The sequence below is a fragment of the Larus michahellis genome, chromosome 5 (genome assembly GCF_964199755.1).
Source record: "Larus michahellis chromosome 5, bLarMic1.1, whole genome shotgun sequence".
NCBI classification, from domain to species: Eukaryota; Metazoa; Chordata; class Aves; order Charadriiformes; family Laridae; genus Larus; species Larus michahellis.
Window position 1 is genome coordinate 81,795,857 of NC_133900.1, and position 23,521 is coordinate 81,819,377.

Consider the following 23,521-nt stretch of genomic DNA (forward strand, 5'->3'; position numbering starts at 1 on the left):
CCTCACTTAATTTAAGCTTCAGGGGAAAAAAAAAACCAACACAAAAGAACACTAATACCAGTATTAGTTCTGATAAAGCAAAAACTTGGGGTAGCACTGCAGGAAGTTTAAAATTAAAGCACTCCCTTTGATTTCAGAGTCTTCATATAGAGACAAAGCACAGTAAATCAAAAGGGCATTCAAGCGCAAGGTTCTGAGATGATGCACTGGATTTAGGAGTCCTTGGTAAAGATTTCTACATCCCCAACAGCTCTGTCATTGCCTCAGAGCCACGCAGCATTGTAATGCTCATTATCAAGGTTCATCTTTATGAAAAAGCAGGATTTATTGCTTCCTGCACTGTTATCCAGCCTAGCTCTAAAACCACAAATGGTAGAACTCTCCCATTCCTTTTGGCTGGCTGCAAGCAGAAAGGATTCACTAACCTTTACAGTGATTTTTCCTTTTATAATTCCCTTTTATCACTCCATTTACAACAACAAACAAATTGCTTTCCCTCAGTGGATTCAGCTAAAACCCTTCTGCAGTTGTGGATTAGTATATTCTCCCCTAGCCCTTGCTCATTCAACTGATGCATGTCACAAGTTCTCAAGAAACGAAATCGGAGGGACAAGAAATTACCTTCCCCCCCTTTAAAAAAAAAAAAAAAAAAAGAAAAACTGTTGATGTTCACTCTCAGAAACATCTCCTTTGGCCTTTCTGGCATCTCAAGGATGTATAAATTAAAATTCAAACGCAGGGAACACTTCAAAGAACAAAAACCAGAAATCAACCATTGCTTTCTTATGCAAACTGAATGAAATACGGGAGAGTTCCCACAATTCGCTCTGAGTGTCAGATACCAGTAAAAAGACATTAAGTCCTCAATTCAGCAAAGCATGAAAAGCACTTGCTTACACCCACGCTTATTCAGGGAGCAAATGTGGGTTATGCAAAGGTGAATAAGTTACCCCGAGGTCAGGCAGGGTGTGAACTTCCACTCCACTGCCCAGGCTGCCTCCGCTCCGACACCGCAAGGATGTGTTCAGCTGCCAATACCTGCTACATCTGGCAAAAGCATACACGGTATTTCACTCTTTGCTCAGAAAGACACGCACAGGGGTTTCCAAACCAAGAATTACGCTCATCTATGGCATCAGATACTCCTTCCTACCGTTCTACTATTTATCATTGCCTTCTGCCTTCTTCTAAAACCCAATCTATCCTGCTTTGCTCAAGCCAGGGTGCTCTTCACCGACTCTTTTGTGGCTTTTTCAATGGTGAATTATCATTTTATCTTCAAGGCAGAAGCACAAAAATTGCTCTATGTGTTCAACTACTAATGGCAAAAGGCAAGAAAAAAAATGAAAAGCTTAGGAACTTCTCTGACCGGAGTCCCCAAAACAGACATCCATAGCTGTTCCACTGAATCTGCACTATTAAACTAAAAGCTTTGCTTGTTTGTTTTTTCTCCAAAGCACAAGCAAAAGTTTGTTTCCCTTTATTATCTTAAGGAGGTTGATAAAGTGTAATTTAACCCACATAATTTAGCTCCTGAAAACAAATTCTTTCCTGGATGTAATTTGACCTATTAGTAGTTAAAGAAGTAGTATTAATACCTGTAGGTAAACTTCAGAAAGATGTTAGTCACAAACACAAGGCAGATGATGAAACCCCTCCTGGAAGTTCCAAGACACGCAGGAAGTAATTTTACTATCTCACAACAAATTGAGATTCAAGGAAATTTTTATCGTTCTACATCAGGCCAAGTAAAAAACAAAAACAAAACGCCGAAACTTTCAAACAATGAACCTTCCTTCTTTATAGCAAAAGCAGGAATTTTAATATCCCAAAGACCATGTAAACACCTAAACCACGTCGTGTTACCTGTTCTGACACGGGCCTCTCAATCTCTCCTGTTTGCACGCCCCCTGTATAAATTAACCTATTACTCACTGCAGGAGCGACATGAGTGTTAGTGAGGTATCCTTCTCCAGTTTCGATCTTAAACTGTAACATTGCCCAGAACGGCACAGAATCTTAAAAAAAAAAAAATAAAAAAAAGTGCACATAGCGCACCTTTCAGTGCAAACTTACGTGGACTTGTTTGCTTACCGCAGGCACAAGAGCAGGGGCCAGGCAACAGCACAACCAAGCAGTTAAATCATGCATCTCTTTAAATGCCTGTGATGACTTAGAAGGTTTTGCCAAGGACTAAAGCAATAATGGAATCTCCCTGACATGAACACAGAGGCAGGAAAGCAGCAAATAGTTCTCAACAGATCCGGCTATTTCTATACATTTGCTGGAAGGCTTCTTAAAGCAGTCAGAGTATGCCCCATCTCTGCTTTTTTGAAGCTGATATGTTATGATTTATACTCTCCTTCTGTGAATTGATTCCAAGTACATCTACTAGTGGCAATTTCAGCATCCTACTCCAAAATAACCCAGGGCTACGCTCTAACGTTTTTAAGTCAGAGCAAGTCTTCTGTGTCTTTCTCCTTTGGAAAAAAACTAAAAAAAAAAAACCCAAACCAAACCAACCAAACACTCCTTGTCACATCAAGCTCTGACACAATCCATAACTTCTTACCCTATTGCTTCATTATCAGTACCTGTGAAAACACTGGAAACCTAAGGCATTCATGAAACTTCATGAAAGAAAATAGGAATGCAACAACAGTTCAACGCTTTGGAGATGGTGTGGCTCCTCCACCGAGAATGGAGAGGGAGGATATTCCTCATCTCCACGAATTAAAATGCTGATGGGTGATGAGATACAATTAACTGTAGCCTTTTCTCAAATTAACATTTCAGGAAAAGTTTCACCATGTGACTCCTACAAAATGAAAATTTTCTTTATGTTTATAGCAGACACACCAGAAATAATTTTCAAAATAGCTTAATGTGAAAGAATTGATGTGCTCTGAAGGGAGACGGTTTTAATATAAAGCGTTGCACACAGAAATTCACTGCAGATTCACTGGAACAGCAAAAAAGCAAGCCAGAAGCTACCATAAATACTACCTCAAGCAGCAGTATATGACATGAGATCTTACAGTAACCTCAGGAAAAAAATTCCACATTTTCAGGAATGAAAATCAAAAGGAGAAAAAATTTGAGGAAAATAGAGGGGAAAAAAATTTTAAGCTGTTAACAACTAGTTGTGTCACTATACACGGAAAAAAAAAAAAAATCTGCCGTTTCCTTTCTTCTTGACAGTGAAAGACAATTTTACTTGCCCTTAGTACTCCAAGTTTGGCATCTGACACACACGGGAAAACGGTCCAGTGCACAACTTTCTTTGGCACTAAACAAGCAAATCCAAAACACAAGACTAAAAAACCAGCTACCTATTTACATCACTAATCAAGATTTAACTAGTACTTACAACATGCATTATTAGAACCTTAGATTCAATTTATTTATTTATGTAATTTTCTTATTGACCCCTTAGTCTCCATTTATTAATGGAAGTCAGAAAGCAACGGATCCATGGTAATTTAGATATTGCAAAACAGAAAGGTAATTTCTCCTGTAAAAATGTAGTTCCAGTAGGATATAACCCTTCTTCTAAAACACATTTAGATTATCAATATAATGTAGTTTAAAGCATTATAAAGCGTACGAATATTTTTAAAAATCATGCCTAATACACACAAATGTACTTCGTAAACAAAAAATTTCCTCAATACTCAGGTAAAATTTCAGACCCAACTTCTAATGCCACTAACAGGAATTTTGCCATTCAGTGGAACTGGAGCAACAGCAGGTGTTTCCTAGCAGAGGGAAGTGGAAAGGCTTACAATGCTGACTGCGTCACTTCAGTAAGGCATACTACACTGACATACGCAAAGACATTTTGTGTTTATTGCATTTTCTCTGTGCTAGAGGTGCCCATAAACTTATTTCCACTTACAGTTGATGAAAAGTCCGTTTGTGACAGTCACCTTTGATTTTCTCGAACTCTGAATCTGGCTAAAACAACGTATTGTGGGAGTTGCTTCAGTTACCAGTTAGGTAGCAGCAAGTTAGGAAAGTTTTGCAGCAGTTATTCTTCTGCTCTGAACTTTTTTTTTTTCTCCTTTTGGTTGCATTTTTGTATGTAATAAAACTCACAATGAAAGGCTTCAGATGGTGCAACAATCAAGATAATCTTTGTAACCTGAGTTCAAATAGTTTACAGCTATTATCATAAAGGAGGGAATGATGTATTGCCTTCCTGCTGGTATGTTGACATTCCTCAGTTATTTAACATCTGTCACAGGCATTTTCATGCTGGTAACAAGCACAGAGGAACTGATATTGCAGAGCAGAGACAGGGTGTTCACATTCTCCCACAGTACAGAAGACTTCTTTGTGTTTCTGCCCAGTAGGCTAATAACAAATTTAATTAAGAACTACACAGAACAGTTACTGAAGGAAAACAGCCCATCAAGGCATAGTCCAGGGTCTGTATCGAGTACAAAGGTTAGATTGCAGAAAGCAGCATTTAATATTAGCAAAAGACAATCCCTTACCTTTCAGCAAGTGCTTGACTGGGTGTGCTTTTTACAGACAGCAGCTCTTCTTCAAGCCTCTTCCTTTCTGCTTCTAGCTGCTCTAGCTCATCTTGAGTACGTTTGCGCGGTGTAATAAACTGGAGTTCCTTTAAAAGCTCTTCTTTTTCATTGATTAACATGAGTTTTTCCTTTTCCACATCCAGCGCCCCAGGCCAGGCTTCGCTATCTAGCTTAGAGAGTTCGATCTTCAAGTTAGCCATGCTAAAATAAAACACAGCAGATTTCTCTGAGCCCGGCACAGCACACAAATCCCAGCAAAAAGAGACGTGATACAGTATTTTGGAAAGTATCACGAGATAACAACATTTTCTACTCAAAGTCACACTTTTAATTAGTTTTGCTTCACAAGGATGCAGACTACGCCTGAAAAGCAGGCCACCTATTCAGGCCAACAGCATTATGCAGATGTATTAAAATGAGTTGCTCCTGTTCAAATGTGAAGTTGAAGTAAGAGTCACAACGTTAATAAAAGCTTAACTGAAAGCGATTTGTCTGGTAACATCATAACGGCACTATGCTTTACTCATTTAGGAGTACAATGGATTTCTCCTAAGCTGTTGGAGACTGATGGCTCCTCAGAAACAGCAATGACCGTGGTTAAAGAACATGCACTATCGCAAGGCGCTCAGCACCATACACGTAGGCATATCTCAAAAGGCAATGGCATTGCTCTTCTATGGGATTAAAATGAAAGGTAATAGGATAGTGGCCATCTAAAGAAAAAGGAGATGATTAATGCAAAAGTTTGAGTCTGTGCAACTGCTTTTCCCATTGCAGATGTCACATTACAGAGTTAAAACACCCAAGACTTGGTTATCCATATGTATTGCGCAGATACACACATATAATGGAAGCAGAAACTTCCTTACATTATTATTTTACTATAGAATCATAGAATAGCCCAGGTTGGAAGGGACCTTTCAGATCATCTAGTCCAACCATCAACCTAACGCTGACAAAAACCATCACTAAACCCTATCTCTAAGCACTATGTCCACCTGTCTTTTAAACACCTCCAGGGATGGTGCCTCAACCACTTCTCTGGGCAGCCTGTTCCAAACTATTTATAGCTTGGTCATGATCAAGACAGGTTATTTCCAATGTTCAGTCTCCATAATCATTCTGCATATGGGTTCAGCAGCATAGCTTAAAAAGTGCAGGTTTCCAATAAAGACACTGTCCATTGGGATAGCCTAAAAATTCCCATTATAGGTGCCACATACCTAAGATGATAACTTTCAGTCACTTCCAGCCTTAGCCACACCTGAACCAGCTGCATAGCTAAGGACAGGGAAGCTGTGAACTATGTAACAGCTCCTAGCCTTCTGCACCTCTTTCTTGTAGGCCGGGAAAGAGGCCAAGAAAAGAGAAGTCAAAGTAGAAAGATGTTCCCATAAAATCTAGGGCAAGAGACCAGTGACAAGCGGTGTTCCTCAGGGGTCTGTGTTGGGACCAGTGCTGTTTAACATCTTTGTCAGTGACACAGACAGTGGGATCAAGTGCACCCTCAGCAAGTTTGCTGATGACACCAAGCTGAGGGGCACGGTCAACACGCTGCAGGGAAGGGATGCCATCCAGAGGGATCTGGACAGTCTTGAGAGGTGGGTCCATGCCAACCTCACGAGGTTCAACAAGGCCAAGTGCAAAGTCCTTCACCTGGGTCGGGGCAATCCTAAGCACAAATACATGTTGGGCAGAGAACGGCTTGAGAGCAGCCCTGAGGAGAAGGACTTGGGAGTGTTGGTTGATGAGAAGCTCAACATGAGCCGGCAATGTGCGCCCACAGCCCAGAAAGCCACCCGCATTCTGGGCTGCATCCCCAGCAGTGTGGCCCGCTAGGAGCTAGGTGATCGTTAAGGTCCCTTCCAACCCAAACCATTCTGTGATTCTAAGAGGAATTATCTGGTACTTTTATTTATTTGTAACTGCCGTAGTTAAATAGACCGAAGTCTGCTCAACAACTGAATAGTCTGTGCAACTTCAATGTCACCAGGCCAATGGCAATGCCCCATGACATGCTTCATAAATACACACAGATAATTTGGTATGTACAGTATTTCTGCAGTTCTGACACATTTCTGGGAAAACATTTTTCTTCTTTCCAGTTTGTTTTCTGTGATTAACAAAACTAATAACATCATGCTTGTTTTGCATCTCCAGCATTAATTTAACAGTACATTAAGGAATTTATTTATGGTCAAAGCTAAGACTAGTTAATATTGCATCTAACTATCTCATTGCTTATACTAGAAGCTTAAGGGGCACCACCCCCTTTTCTTTTTCCATAGGCAACATTTCCTTCTCATCTGCACCTCAACAAAAAACCAACAGCTTCAAAAATGAAAACAACCCGTACTCCCACCAAACCCCTGCAAGAAGGGTTTGTTAGACTCAGGGTATTTTCACAGAAAACCAACGTAAAATAAACAGCAATACTATCAGCAGCGCTACCGTAACCAAATGGTAGGCTGAAATGAAATGAAGCTGTTCGATATATTTTGCAGCTGTTACATTTATCATTTATATTCAACAGTCCTTCAGAGGAGCAGTACTCAGAGGGAAAACCACCGAATGATTTCAGATGGATAATGGAATGTTAAGACTTTCATCTCCAGGTCACTGGTTCTAGCTAACCGTGTTCTGAAAGTGGCTGCCACTGACAGCTGTTTGATGGCTTATGGGATGGGATGGTGGTCTCCAAACAGCTCTTTTGCTCCCTCTGCTACAGACAACTCTCTGCTACCGTAACTGCCGCTCTTTTCAGCTGCCTCAGACAGGCAAAGGACTAGATGGATATGAAAACTGAACCGGTCCCACTCTTTTGAAGAAGTCCTTGCTCAACGAGGACTATTAGCCAGATCTTCCAGACGGGAGAGGAGTGTCAGCACGCTATAGCAGATCCTTTTCAGTAGCAATTGCTACTGAATTTAGCATAGTTAACATCAACATCCCACCTCTTGAAGACATTCTGCTGGCTAAGCAACATAAAATACGCAACACACAAAATAATCTGATAATTTTCAAGTAGAGAAGTTCACTTACAAGATCCTGTCTCTCAGTTATTTTAACGCAAAACAACTACGAATTTGCACACTTAATATTTCAGAAAAGATGATCAATACTTATTAAATTATAGTGATGATTACAATGGCCATAATAATTAGGGGGGGTGTAATTAAATACTGAACTTTATGTGCAAACTGGTATGTATCCTCATTATTCCAAGGTATGTAACTTTATTAAGTTCACCCTGTAGTCACTGGTAAAACCAGTACGTGCAAACACTTTTAAGACTTTAACGGTGTCTTCAAGGCATATGATTGTCTTATTTAAAGCTGAAAAGAATATACATTACTGGGCAGTTTTCAGAGAAAATTGCATAAAGATACCATTTCAAAAGAGATAATTTAACCTTGAAACACATTAATGTTATATAGAACAAATACTTAGTTATGCAAAGGTAAGTACATGAGCTACTGAAATTTTGACCCACGTTCTTGGCTGACTAATTCGTGAGAAAGTGCTGCAGTACTCCATACTCTTGAGCACTGTACTTTTTTTGGATTATTTTTTTTTTGAGGTAGAAGTGGTAAACTCCCTCACTGCCAGGAATTTTTTTGTTCTTTCAAAGGAGAGATAGAACACAATGCTGGGACTTCTTGGTATCAAGACACAGTGAACGCACAGGATGATGTGGTTTTGTATCAACTACACATGAGAAAATTGCCATATATCTGCATCTAAAACACCGCCTGACAATTAATATTATGTACAGGGTGAATGTAAGCCCAATCATGTATGTTCAATTCTGAACAAACACAACAGCCTCAGCACTCTTTGCTGAATGCACTGATTATACAATAAAGTTTTATGATCTGTAATGAGCATATAAAGGATTACTGTTGTTACTGGCAAGGACGGTAGCTACTATTCTGTATGAGGAGGATATATATTTGAAATTAGGCCAAAAAAAAAAAAAAAAATGTTGGTTGTGCAGCCTCCTGCCTTTAAAACATAAAAACTATGCCTTTACTTTGTACTTATAAGCTGCAAATTTCTTTTCCTAGTTTTCTAATTGACCATGCCGTAGTATTCTAACTGTAATAATACTTAAATCTCAGATTAAGTGGCATTTTAGGCACAGTTTTCATCTGGGGGAAAGTGATATTTTTTATTTTATTGCCTTGCTTAGTTCTTTATAGTTAAAAAGGAACTTTGGGTGTGGGAGAACTTTTTAGATTTTTATTCTTCTTAAATTACAAAGCATCTCCATAAAAAATAACTATAAGGTTTCTGAACAGCTGACACCTAATTTTGTGAGACTTATTAGAAAATAATACAACACAATTAACACATTATTAATAGAGAGATATCCCCCACAATTTTTTTTTTTTTTTTAATAGTAAAACTTTCCCTGGTATTATGCAGCACTTCTGTTTTTTGTAACCCCAGATGTTCTGCTTTCTGATGCCCATTCTTCAGTGCTGTGGCAATTCATCAAAATGGCACTGCTTTTATAAGCAACCAGTGCAGAGCTTATTTGAAAGGCATTCCACATTCATCAGTGGAACAGTTCCTGGTTTCTCTTCTACTCAGGTTAAACTCATTAAAAAAACCCAACCCCATAGTGACAACAAGTATTTAAATTATCCAAAGTCCCAGGGAAAAAAAGAAATAATCAAGCTTACTAAATGTGGACTGGAAGCCTGAAGCAACTCTCAAACTGAAGAGCCTTCAGTGGCATAGCGAACTGAAATGATGATCCCAAAGAAAGATATACTGGACTTCAATAACCTGGTGACTCCCTTTAGCGGAAAGCCAGCTCACTCTATTTCCTTAACCAAGTGAAGGGCAACGGAGCTGGTGAGGGGTCTGGAGCACAAGTCTGGTGAGGAGCGGCTGAGGGAGCTGGGGGTGTTCAGCCTGGAGAAGAGGAGGCTGAGGCGAGACCTTCTCACTCTCTGCAACTCCCTGAAAGGAGGGGGTAGTCAGGGGGGTCAGTTTCTTCTCCCAAGGAACAGGTGATAGGACAAGAAGAAAAGGCCTCAAGTTGCTCCACGGGAGGTTTAGATTGGATGTTAGGAAAAATTTCTTCACCGAGAGGGTTGTCAAGCATTGGAACAGGCTGCCCAGGGCAGTGGTGGAGTCACCATCCCTGGAGGTATTTAACAGACGTGTATATGTGCTGCTGAGGGACATGGTTTAGTGGTGGACTTGGCAGTGCTGGGTTAACAGCTGGACTTGATGATCTTAAAGGTCTTTTCCAACCTAAACAATTCTATGAATCCTGGAACTGCCGTTAATTTGTCACTGTCTGCATTTTCTTTCTCAACACATTCAACTTAGCATTACATGTAAAACCTACTGTTCAAAAGCACCGACTGCTCTCGACAGCCTGCTTGCATTCTGAAGGAAAAGAACCACTTTGCAGCATGCCACCGGTGCCTCCAGAGAGCCGCCCACTAGATGTCACTGCGAGCACAAGGTTGGTGCTGCAGAGACCAGGCACCTTCCCAGCTCCAGGCGGTAACTTAACAAAGCGACTATAACCCTATTACCTTCTTTTTGCCTCTTCATATTGAAGACTTAGTCTGACCTTCTCTGCTAAATTTGATCTACTTCTTGCTCCAACCTGTTGAGGAAAAAAAATAAAATGAGCCTTATTACTGTGTAAAGCTGTTAAATGAATCAACAAAACCCACGCACAGGCTAGAAAAGTCACGACTTAAAAAAATAAAACCACACCCACCCGTAGCCACACACTTGCTGTTAAATGCCTAGTTAGGAATTTACTCAGATGTACAAAACAGTGCTGTTTTCTGATCCAGTTCATCTGTTTTTAACTACTGTACTACCAATCACCCGTATTCCATTTTCAAAGAAGTCTTGCAGTGACTGCACCAAAAATTTTGATCTCCTGCTTTGAACTCCGCTGAACTCAGAATTTAGAACTAAGTCGGTGTATTTCAAAGTAAGACTTCAATAAATTTGCTACAAAACATAGACGAGCCTAGCTCTTTGTTTGGAAAACCTTGTACAGTCTCTTCCTTATAAACTTAGCTCACAAAACTTCAAACAAGGTACCAAAATGAAGCACAGCTTTCTGCGTATGTAAATATACCACCAGTGAAACAAAGACGGTTTTAATCCATCACTGAACAAGTCCTTCCACTGTTTTTCAGCTGCATGAAATGAAATTGCAGGTTTAAATTCTGAGATCTTGTTTCTGAAAATTAAAAACATCTTCATACTGAATTAAGTCTGTAAGGTGAAACATACCCTACAGACAGCTCCAAAAAATACAATCTGCTTATGCTGATCTTCACTGTACTGGAACTATTTGATTAAATCAAACTGTCATAAAGGCTTCATGACAAACATAAAAAATTCATCTGAAGCTCTATTTAAAATTTAAGGGAAAAAAAATCAAGTAACTGATAACTGAAGTAATTATCTCTTAAACATATATATATGTACACCTATCAGCAACAGTACACAACCATTTGATTCCGATTCCATTAACCGCAGCATTCTGAGTCAATTTCTCTTTACATTTGACAAAATGGAAAAAAGCTCACCTCACCAGAAATGTCAGTCTGAGACCCTGTATCCAGAGTTTGTCTAGAAAAACACAGCTGGGAGTTTACAGAACTGGAACTCAAGTCTGGTTCAGATGTCCCGATGGTCTGGTCAAGATTGAATTTCTCTCTCAGCTTTGCAAGACTCTGTCCAGGAAACAGGTGGTGTTAAAGTTCCTTTGTACTTTACCATGTTCATACCAGTTTATCTCCAAAAGATGTTTACATAAAAGACTTCAATATAAAAATTCTGGGTTTAATTCATATTAAGCAAACTATCCTTTTAACCAAGCCGTTGGTAGGTGACACTAAGGGTGGACAACACCTATGACAATACAAAAACTACTGATGCGTTTTTGTCTATCTTTTGGTTTGTTTTTTTGTTTTGTTTTGTTTTTTTAACTTGTCAACCAATTATATACTTGGCCAATTAAAAAAAGATCTGCTTTCAGAAAAGGAAATAGGGCGATTTAGATTTGGAAAACTTCTACCGAGTTAGAAAACGTCCATGCATCTCAAAACCACACCTCTCAATTTTGTCTGCTTAATATTTAAAATTGTGGTTTAGAGGTAACATCTGTATTGTGCCTTACATATGAGTTGAGAAATGTATATTCTCTGACTGACTGACATATAGCAGCTTTTTGAATTAGGAAAGTCACAGGCTTCAGTTTCTGCATCTGAAAATTGATTTTAGTACTAGGTTTGCCCCAAAGAGTTTTAGGAATCCCCTAAAAAGTATAAAATGCAAAGTATTTATAATCAGTTACTCATGTTAACTAATCCACACAAAATTTACATCAACCGTTCAAAATACCTTCATTAAATCTTGCTTTTCTCTCTCCCCTGAACTTATCGCCTTTCTGATGGACTTCAGTTCACTCAGGATGGCTTTGGCCTCACATAGTTCATACCCGCTGTGGCCTCCAGACATTTTTTGGTCAATTCTGTGGAAAGAGAGGATATTAATACCGGACACAGGAAATAATACTAACATCTCTGCTGTTCTGCTTCAGGCAGAAGCATAGTTAGAGAATAGAAGAGGAGATAAGAGACACCATTTCCTGTAACAGACATGCAAAGAGGAGAAAGGACATTGAAGGCACCATTAAAATACTTACTACTAAATCCTTGGCAAAAATGTCAAGCTCACACATAACACAGCGCCCAGTGGATGGGTTTTGCTGACAGCTGGAAATTGCATGGAAAACTGCTTTAAAACCACCTTAGCTAAACTACTGGGGCCTTACCAAAGGCAGAGACTCCACAAGCAATTCTAGTTCATCCAGTCTTAAAGACATAAGGGGCACAGAGCACTAAAGACTCCAGGAGTACAGCAGTATTGTTGACAACACTGTCAAAATTCCCATCGCCACCATAACTCTCTGCAGGACAGAAGCAGCTTTTGGGTACACCTTTCAGAATAGTAACTGTTTGTGATCCTTACAGAACCACAACTTATTAGTAGTATTCCTCTACCCAAGACCCACGTCATGGCATGGGCAGACAGGCAAGCTTCTTCGTACTCATCAGCCTTGCAGAGAAGAAACATAACCAGCTCCATTCTCGTCTCAGCTTCCCTCTTCTTCACCATAACCCTGGGCATTAACAGTCTACAACAGCTGTTCTGCTCAGCTAGTCAGCAGGCTCTCTTTTATTTGAAAAATCTCTGGATAATTAATACCATATGTCATACATCGGACAATTTATTAAATTCCTGGACTATCAACGATTTTAAAACCTGTTACTTGAAAATAATGAAACAAAAAAGCCCCCAAACTTAAGTGATAAAAAGATATTTCATTTTAGTATTTCCTTATATACTTCAAGAAGTACAGTTCGTAAAAACACCTTCTCTGACCTCCACCTTAACTGAATATTTCATAGCATCATAGAAATGACTGCAGCTGTGCTTCATGAAATTAAAAACAACAGCCATCTTCACAGAAGTCAAGCATCTAGTAGAGAATACATTCTTTTATAATGCAACTGGTTTTCTGTTTTTATTATCATCCATCATCTTTGCTAGAAGACATTAACATTCTGAGTGAGGAATGAACAAACATTTTAATGATCAGAAGTTATCTCAAGCATCCTCCTGCAAGAACTGAAACTCGCAGAAAACACCTGTAACAATATTCTATTTTACTTCCAGCTTTATGCAAAAAAAATATCAAGGTTCTAAAGTCTTCAAAGCTGCGAGCATGTCTGTTTTCCTTTCCCCGCATTTCAGTTTTTGTGAAAACTACAACTGCATTTGTGTAAGAAAATTACGTATGTGACTCAGCACTCAGATTCCTATTCAAGGATGTATTTGTTTCAGCTTGAAAGTTCCTCAAACTCTTTCATAGCTTGGCACCCACTTACTGTCTGACAACACTCAATTTTTGGTAACTTATCAAGTTGCGAAGGTCAAATAGATAGAGGATACGCCAACAATCGGGATCATGAATGAAGAGTTGGGTAATACACCACATGCTGCCTAGTAATATGATGTGCCACATTCAAATCACAACTGCTTTATTCTGTATATAATTAAGATGGACAAGAAGGATCTCTGACACACCAGATATTTCATCTTCCTGTTTCAAATTAATGGGATTAGTTCTGTTTGAAAGTGGCTGACTGAATTTTAAAAACAAACGTCCATTGTGTTTCTGTGGAATGCTGTTGACAGTTTCTGAAACATGCTTTGGATTCCTATCAAAATGGCTTGTGAGCAAGCTGCTTTAAAACAATACTTCATTGTTGAATTAATATAATAAAACCAGCATGATTGGCTAACCTTTAATCCTGGGACAGCAGCATGAGTTTTTATTACCTTAAGCTCTAGAATCAATACATCTTTCTTCCTCTAAATTTTGCTTCAAATGAAATCTGATTTATGGTTAAACAAATTCAATCAGCTATCCTTTTCTCCCTTCACTCCTCGCTAGTCTTCATATATTTAAATAACAAACAAATCCTACATTTCTGTTTTAGTCAAAACGAAGGCAGACAGACACTTGACTGGCATCCTCCTAAGGTGCTGAGGGTTTTCAGTTCCCAATTGATTTCCAACACGTCATACCAGAAAAATACTTTTTGTCCGTTTTGACATGGCTCTAGCTGTGATCAGCCATTTCCTGGACCAGATTTTTTTTCTCCCACTTAATAAAAAATAATAAATGATACTGTATAGAACTGATCTATACTCAAGCAATAGCCTACAACATGTTTTGGTTAGAACTGGGAACTGAATCCCGGTCTCTCAGCTCCAAACACAGGTGCTCTGACATCCGTTGCAAATCTGTGGTTTATTATTCTACCTGGAAGATGGAAAGGCACTTCCCTTCTCTCACCTTTTGTCCATCCTCCCTATATATTCTGCCAGCTCTCCAGGACAGAGATTGTTATTTATCTGACAGTACGCTGCCATACACAGGGAAGTCCTGAGAAAAAGGGCAAATGAATCCAGACAGTATTACATTAAAGCTGTAACACTGCTTCTGCTACTGGAGTACTGTGTACTAAGAGCACACAGCTCAGCGTTTTACTGTGTAAATGTATCCTTAATGTACAGGTACATACCACAATACGGAAAACAACTAGCATTAATAAATTTCTGTTTACATTAGTCAAGAAAACAGGCGTGTTAGGAAGGTCTCCTCTGCAGCAAGTTCTCTGCGGTGACAGTTGCAGTAATGTTTATTATTTTAGGGCCCAACTTTGTAAGTCAGGAGCAGCAGGGTGCGCTCAAACTGAAAAAAAAATAAAAAATCATCCCCTAATAATCCAACTGGTTAAATACCCAGAATGCTCACCCGGTTCAGCATCAGCCCTGTGGACACCAGGCATCCCAGCAACTGGAACAATGAAAGACAGGTCTCTAATCCCCAAACTGTGACTCATTTTAAACCCTGCACTGTTGTGCCCCGTTTATACCTCCGAGAACAGCATCCTTCTCTCTCTCCAGCTCAGAGATGGGGAAGAAGGAAAGGAAGACCTAATTACTTTTTAAATTTTTTAAAGAAGTTCTTAAATGGGACATACAAAGCAGCTAAATACTTCCTCGGGACCCTCAACCACTGCCCTTCTTTCTGGCTCTTCGCAACATAACCTACCTCACGGAAAAAAGAAATAGGAGGGGGAACAGATTTCTCATGTTAACACTTGCACAAATAGGTTTGCCATTTTTACACATTTCCTGCTTCCTAACTACAACAAAAAGAGTTATTAGATTCTCATTTTTCCCCCTAATAATTCTCGCACATAAGATGGATTCAATTCCATGCCAAAAAAAGAAATGAGGCGACTGAATTAAGTCAGTTTCAACTATTTTCTTTTACTCACTGTTGCAGTGTTTCAAAGCCCTGTTCCTTGTACAGCAGCTCTTGCTTCATCTGGGAGAGTTCCCTCTTCAGCTTCTTAACCTTGTGTGTTAAATCAAAGCAAGCGTTAGAAAATTCCTCTTGTTAAACAGCGTAACGCATGGCTTTGAACAATTAATGTATTCTCTACATCAGATGAGACAAAAAAAAGAGAGTAAATTGCTCTACTGACACATATTAAAAACAAAAGGGCCTGTTCTCTTCCTGATGTCTATGGGCAACATGCTTTAGTATTAAAGGGACACAAGCAGATTAAATCACATTCCTTATTTGTATCGATACCACACTGTGTTATTAAACCTGAGAGAACTTTAACAAGTAATTTACTTCTCACTTGTTAAGCATGCATTCCAACTGTCCTACAGGGACATGCCTGTTTATTTTAAAGCTTATTATATTTTCACTTTTTCATTCCAGGAAGCTTTCAAGTCATTTGCACTGTAAAAGACAAAGTGTGGGCTCTTTTTTTCTTTTTTTTTTTTTTTTTTCCCTACAAACCATCCTTTCTTATAAAGGTTTACAGACACTGGATCCCTAAATATATAATTCACACTCATTTAATTCAAAGACAACAATCACTAGACACATCTGGATCACAATTATATGCGACTGTTTAATAGAAATGTCTTTGGCAAAACATTCCCTACTTTCCCTAACTTTGCATGCTCAATTGCTTTTTAATCTTAATATTGCTATTTCAGATATTAGCAGGTATGAGTACACTACCAAATATTTATGAATCAAGATTAAATAAAAAACCCCTCCATTTAATTTTTTATCTCATACTTCCAGACGCACTAAAACAAAGTTTCTGGACCACCTGTGAAGGAGTTCAATTTAACACAAATTAAAATTAATCCTCAGCATACACATAGAGACAGAAATGCCTCCTTGCAATGCAAAGTCCCAAATTTTAGTATTTATACATCTATATCTGTCTTGTTTGCGCTCTACATACTAGACAGATATTGTTAGGCTTTTTAACTTTCCAATCAGTAAAGTGAAAAAAGGAAAAGCCTGCTGGAAATCCCCTGCTCTCACTGTGAAATTCTTGCTTGTTTTCCTACAGGTTCTCAGATATTCAACTCTTTTCCAAAATGGATTATATTAAAATGAGGAATTTTGATCGCTTCAGCTGAAATTAATTTCAAAATATGTCTCCGAGACTTTTTATATCCAAATCCCCTTAGACTTCCTACTTGGTGCTATTCTTCAAATTAAAGACAGACTTAAAATGTTTTGTTTGTCTAAAATAACCAGTGATTTGCGGGTTCTTCGTATGGATTTGTAAATGATACTTAGGTGTTCAAGTTTGTGGCATCTGGCTAATGAATTTTCTGTGACAGAAATAAAATGCTTTCAATCTCAATTTTTGCCAAAGCAAAATCTGTTCTCTAGATGAGGGGTTTGGTACAGGCTTTTGGAAACTATCATCACTAATTGCTTTACTTGACAGAAAACTGTTTTTATTTTGACCATACTGAATAGTTAGCATGATAAACAGGCAATGTCTCCAAGTACACATTCCGCGCTCCTTAACTATTTCTTCCCTGAGTAGCACGAAACCCCCAAGAATAATCTCTCAAGTGTTCTGATCAAGGTTATAGAAAATGAACAGATATCACCTCTATGTTCTAGGTAAAGTAATGCGTAAAATATGAAAGTGCCAACTTTTCTGAGAAACACAGAATGGCTTAAACTTTTTCTATTTTAATCAGAAATGTGAATTTAAAATAATAGCAGAAGGCACACTTGATTTCAACTTAGAGGATTGGATCACTCAGAAACCCTTACATTTTTCCTCAAGATCATCTTTTGAGTGTCCTCTGCTGTAATTCATCATCATTTCATTATCAAGAAAGCTGAGTTACGCACATTATCCTAGAAGGACGTGACCTACATCATAATATAGACTCTGTGTTTACTGCATCACACTTGCATTAAATTGTTCTCGTGCTCCTTGTCTTCTCCTTCAAAACTTCCATACGACTCCTGCTTTTTCACACCTCTTCACTTGTTTTATCCTTCACCCCTTTCCTACTGCTTCTGCACATCATCTTCAGTCACCTGATGGGCTTCCTCCTCCTGGCTGCACCTTCAAGCGGGCTCCTGTGCTAACCCCCTTCTATTCCAGCACTCGAGTAACTAATGGCACAATGATGACAAAACCCCGCCTTGTTATTTTATAAAGCTGCATCCCCTACTCGCTGCATATGCATAAAACATACTGCGATCACATATGCTTTGCGGTGTTTGAATTCTCTTACTTAAGACCCCAAATGGTCCCAACTCAAAGTCCACCGCGGGATCAGATCCTTCAATTTTAACCTTGTGAGAAAGGTCTTTCTTTCTCCTGCTTATTTCATTTAACAGCTGCCTGATTTCTGTCTTATTTTCTCTATGACCTATTGCGCAATAGGCAATTCATGTATCCAAAAGGCTCCACATGCATATATTAAGCACAGCTAACAAGGAAAAGGCCAAAGGCCAATTCAGAACTTCCTCGAATGCTGAGTTTCCCCCCTCCAGCCACCATTAACCTGATGATACCAGTAAGCCTCAGCCAGTGTGAGAGAAACAGGTTTAGTACATCTGACCTAATAGTTCACTAAACAATGTGCAAATTCTAACTAGCTGGCTAGCAGCTTACTAATGACTAACTTTGTTTTCCATTAAGTCCATGCATGCATTTACTTGTAAAATGCCAAAAGGTGGCATATTAACAAGCACCCTCAAACATTCAAGTAAGGGCAAACTACGATAACAGTCACACCTCTCTTGCCATCTGCCACAAAAAACACGAAAAACACTTCCCAGCCCTAGCATCACAGGGCTCCACTTTTTCTTATCTCAATGATTTTCATACCCAGTGGCTTTGGATGACAACACACTTTACGCTGATACAGATATTCTTGGACTGCACCCTTCTAAACTCTGTAGACAAGATTCGGGTCACCTATTTTAGGCACACGTGCAACTCAGACTTTGCAATGCCAGTCAATCAAGTGTTGGGAACCAGCAGGATATTAGGCTCCTTGACTCCAAGAAACAATGAAGAGAGGAAAGCACCTCCAAAAAATGAATTACTGTGATTAACACATCTGCCTCTCTCCTCAGTGAGCAGACATTGCAGATCTGCAGCCAAGAGGAGATTCAGTGCTTCTGCACGTTGAGTTGGGAGATGATCAGAGCTAAGTAATGGGAAAAACTGAGCACAGGACAATGTCTGAACTTTCCTCTCTTTGACTTGTGGGTGACTATATTTAATTTTGGTCATGTGTTTTGTTCTTCAACAACACTGTTAATTTCCCAAACATACCAGTGATCCCCTTGCCAAAGGGAACATCTATTACTGCTCCACTCATTTTAGAAAGAAGTTCTTGCCTTTTCTTTTTATCCTTGTTCCTGACAGGGTCCTTTCCGCTGTTGATTTTTTCCTCCCACCTGCTCCAGTGTTGAAATAAGTTCTCTCAGTGACCACCTTCCCTTCTCCTTAAAGGATAAGGGACCACAAATCGAGATAGGTACGGATGAAAAGGTGTACAAGCCGTCAGGAGGGCAATATCCAGATGCCAGTTTTACAGTGTATTCCATCCCTGATTTAACCTGGGTTTTAAAATTTTAATGAGCTATTCCACAGTTTCTTTTAAACGTTAATTGTTTAGACTCCTAATCGTAACTCTTACTCCAGGTGAAGGAGGATGTTACTCTCGGAGGCTTCTCCGAGTGCTGCTCTGTGCGGAAACCAGGAGGGGGCAATGGAAGAGCTGAGTAACTGCTGTGGCTTGAGCCGCTTCTGCTCCCAGAGTCTGTATCCCAGCCCTCAGCGAAGGCCTGCGCTGTGAGGTGCTGTCTTTTTAACCTCCATGGTTTGATCTAATTTTTTTCATTACTAACTACAGAAAGCCTAGGCTATCCATCGAGCATTAATGTCACAGCTTAAATAAATGAACTCTCTATATAGATTTTAAATGTCTTCCACACCATTTCCTTTTTATTGAAGATAAATTCACTAGAAACTAACCTGTGAATGAAAGTTCTTTAGATGGAGTCTGTTAGTGACCACACTGAACAAACACAGTTGACCAAATAATGGATTTTTGCTCATTAGCAATTTCAAAATGTGAACACAAACTTTTCATTCTTGACCTGAACCGTTCCGTTTTGACAAGACAGAGCGAAGTTTCACACCATTATTGAAAAGCGTTTTTTAAATCAACAGAAATTTGTGAGGCAGTTCATGGAGCTAATGGTGCATTTCTCACAGGAGAAAGATTGTGTGAAAACAGCCGTCTAGTTGCAGCTCACCTTGGCCTACTATTTTTCTATTTTCACCTAAAGATTTTTACTCTTCCTTTTAAAACCAAAAGCATACATGTGAAAATAGTTATCAGATTTATTTAAACCCACATCTAATTAGAATATCTGTGAAAGTTTCCCCAAAATGTGTTACCTGAAAGTAACAGACAGAGCTTTAAAAATTAATTAAAAACCTTTGAGTGGCATTTAATGTGAATATTAGGAGATTTCAGTACCAGGGTACAGGACGCATCTGCTAGTTCAATCTTTGCTTTTTCTATATTCATAAATTTTGCACACAGAATACAAATGAATACGAGTTTCACACACTCACCCTTAATCTTGTAGTGGAGATTTCAGCCTTCAGAATGTCAGGGTCATACTTTGTGCTTGATGAGGAGCCTGAGAACACTTTTTAAAAAAGACAAGACAGGACAAATATTTAAGTACTTTAAAATTATTAATTAGTCCCGTCCTCGAGGAATCCACATTGATCTAAAACTACAAAGTGCAGAAAAACACATATTACTTTAAAAAAAAAAAATATAATCCTTTTATAGAATAGTCAGCATTGCAGGTTGGCAGTAATTAATGAATAATCTAAATTTTCACCCTTTTCCCCCTACCGCTATTTGGTATCTCTGCTCCTTTGCTTATCCCAGGATCCTAAAGTAGCACCTCATTCTCCCTGGCTTTCTATCCCTTGCTTTCTGTTCCCATTCTTCTAGCGGAGCCATCCTGCATTCATCTCCTTCCCTGAAGTTGTAATTTCTAAGGACAGTTCTGGAAAGTAGAAGATTTATTCAGAAGCCTCAGTGGTCCTCCACTCAGTTCTTCCTCAGCTGTACACGTTACTTTTATCACGCTACCTACTTCTAAGACAGATGTTTGGCCAACAAGAAGCCTCTGACAGCACTTTACTGCATGCCAATTCCTTGCCCCGCATTGTAACATGCATCTCCACTTCAGCCACAGCACACAGGCTACAAAATTATTGTACGCTATTCTCATAAAGCAGCAACAAATTCCTTTCTTGGTCTATTGCAGACACCTGTCAGCACAGTAGGGTCATTTCAGTTTGCAGCTGCAAAGTGCAAGAGACCCTATTTACTTTGAACCTAGATTTGGCAGAATTTTGTTCTGACAAGCTGCGTGACAAAATACATTTTAGAGCCAACTGCTCTAACCCACGGCTCAAAGGAGTTCAATTGTATCCGAGAGAAGAGGTGTCTCTCCAGCAGAATATCTTTATATTAAATAAAAATAATAAAAAAGTAGGGATACTATCTCTAAAAAAGCCAGCATACAAGGTGTTGATAGCAAACCTTGAAAATTCATCCTAAAGAGAAACAGGATCCCCTGCAAGGCACAGATCAAAAGAAGTTACATTGCGTTCTCTACTGTACTTACAGCTTGTACGAGAGCTTGATTTTTCTTTGTAGGCATCATTCAACCGTACGTACTCATCCAGTGCAAGTGCTAGCCTCTGTTCTTTCACCTGGTACAGTTCTTTCTGAGTACTGAGAGCATCCTGGGCTATCGTAAGATAATCTTTTAACATTCTCTCTTGTTCTTGCCTCCATTGTTTTCTGGGATCTTCTATTTGTGTTGTTTCTTTATAGGAGAAAAAGAAAGGATTTAAAGAGACCTCTGCTGAAATCTGTTGACAACTAAATTGTTTCTTTGCCTGTAATCCGCAGTTATAGAAGCCTAAACCATAGCTTGCCTTTGGTTACTAAGCAGGTGCTCAATTTTATTTAAGCTTTTCTTTGCCACAATAGGGTGTGTAAGAAACAGTATTTAAGGGATCAACTGCAAAATTAGGGTACAATAGGTAAATGCTTACATAGATCATTCCCACATCTTCAACCTTGAATTAATAATATCCTAAAACTCAAGAAAAATTAAGTTTTTGCATCAGAGTATTTGGAAATAGTTGGATCAATGAAGTCTTTCAACGACATCTTAAACTTGAATGCATTTCTGAACAAAAATTAAAAGTAATCTTAGCTATTACATTTTTTTTTCAAAACCCCTCCTCCCCACTTCATTAATTTTTACAGCCATATGTTATTCATGTTTTATAGTGGTTACCTCTCTCCTTTCCCTCTACAAAAAAAGTTTTCTCTGTTCCCCTGTAACTGAACTATCAGATCATTAACTCTCCAGATCATCTCACCTAACTCTCTCCCCATCCCAGATAGGCACCTGATCCAAGATACAACTTTCTGTTATGGTCAACAGAAAAGGGACGTCACTCCATCAAAGACAGGGGCCCAAGAGACATGGGACCAAACTGCCTTTTTGAGGTGTCTACCTCTTTCCACTGCCAACCCAGGTAATACAAACGAGTAGGCTGGGACAGGCCATTGATTCACAAAGGGTTTCAGGTCAACCATTCCAACTCCAGCAGCCACACAGAAGACAGACTTCCACAAAATGTGTAGACAAGAGGATTAGACATAACGTAGTAGCATATATTAAGAAAATATGTGACGAGATTAATCTAATTGTAGGTTTTAAGATTATTATTTTTTAATGTAAGCATGCAAACAGGAAGAGTTAAGGCTGAATGTTCGATCTTATCATAAATATTTCCTGACTTAGTTCAGCACTTTTTGAAGCTATACAAGGAACAGTCTTCCTTTAAAGCTGTACGAAGTACAAAAACCTTTTCACAAGACATAGCCTTGAAAAGTTTGAAATCTAAATGCATACGTGCACCACGCTGCATTTTCTTTGTAAGTTACATGCTATAAATCTACATAGATCTACAGAGAAAAAAAGTAACATTCAGTACCAAAGTATTTAAGTGCAAAGTATTTACTTCAGAATTTTTCTGCAAAAAGGAGGAGGGAAGTTTATTGTCTGTGCTAGATTTCTGCCACTTCAGTTCTCTGAATTGCTCTACTGTGAGAACCAAAGTGGGGGGGGAAAAGGGAACACGTGGCTGAAGACATGAGGGGAAAAAAAAAGAGAACTGCAGCAGAATCAATCTGATTGCTCTAAACTGTAGCTGATGTGCACTCTTGGGGAGAAGGCACTCTTTCAACTCCATATATGACAACAGATTTTGTAACAGCAGAAGCTGAAAAGGAAAGGTTCTGGTTAACAACAATTTCCCACACTGACTAACCGCCAGTTTTTCAAAAGCCGCCTTTGGTGTTAATATTACATAAACCAAAACACGTGCAAATGAAAAAAAGCATCCCATAAAACTAATCCTGTAGAATCCGACACTGACAATGTCTATGGAACTACTGATGCTTTTAAAACAAGCAAATAAATACACATACACCACCCCACCCCCCATGCCAGTGACCCCCTCCACTATTTACAAACATGACAAGCTTTTGTATTTCTGCTTGGGGAAGGTATTTCTTAGATGTACACAATGGATGCATAGAGAGTATAAATCACCTAAACCCAAGTGCGGTGCATTAAAGATTAAAGCAGAGAAGCTTTATACACAGTTGGTTTTCCAATAACCCCAACAGGAACATTCTCTTCAAAAACCTGACTATAGCTATGGACGCGCACACATATATCCATGTTTACAGCCACCTGCTCTTCTCCACAAAGACATCAGGCACACAAAGAAGCAAATCGATAGCTTTTCTCTCCTAAACGGTCAACACATGTCCCTATCTGTGGCCATTTATTGCTGTTGGGCTTTAACACACCTCCACATTCACAGTTATTTACACAAGATAAGAAGTGCTGGTTTCCAGAG

The 23,521-nt window shown here is 39.0% G+C and overlaps 1 protein-coding gene across 1 annotated transcript in view; it reads right to left on the reverse strand.

Moving 5' to 3' along the window:
- Positions 1-23,521, reverse strand: part of WWC2 (WW and C2 domain containing 2) — a 107,309-nt gene that overhangs the window by 32,005 nt on the left and 51,783 nt on the right. Inside the window, exons 3-9 of the mRNA XM_074588360.1 lie at positions 21,199-21,402; positions 20,123-20,199; positions 15,452-15,531; positions 11,937-12,066; positions 11,120-11,266; positions 10,100-10,173; positions 4,500-4,742 (exon numbers count right to left, since the gene is read on the reverse strand). Of these exons, the coding sequence (XP_074444461.1) occupies positions 4,500-4,742; positions 10,100-10,173; positions 11,120-11,266; positions 11,937-12,066; positions 15,452-15,531; positions 20,123-20,199; positions 21,199-21,402 (955 nt within the window). The remainder of the gene's footprint in view (positions 1-4,499; positions 4,743-10,099; positions 10,174-11,119; positions 11,267-11,936; positions 12,067-15,451; positions 15,532-20,122; positions 20,200-21,198; positions 21,403-23,521) is intronic.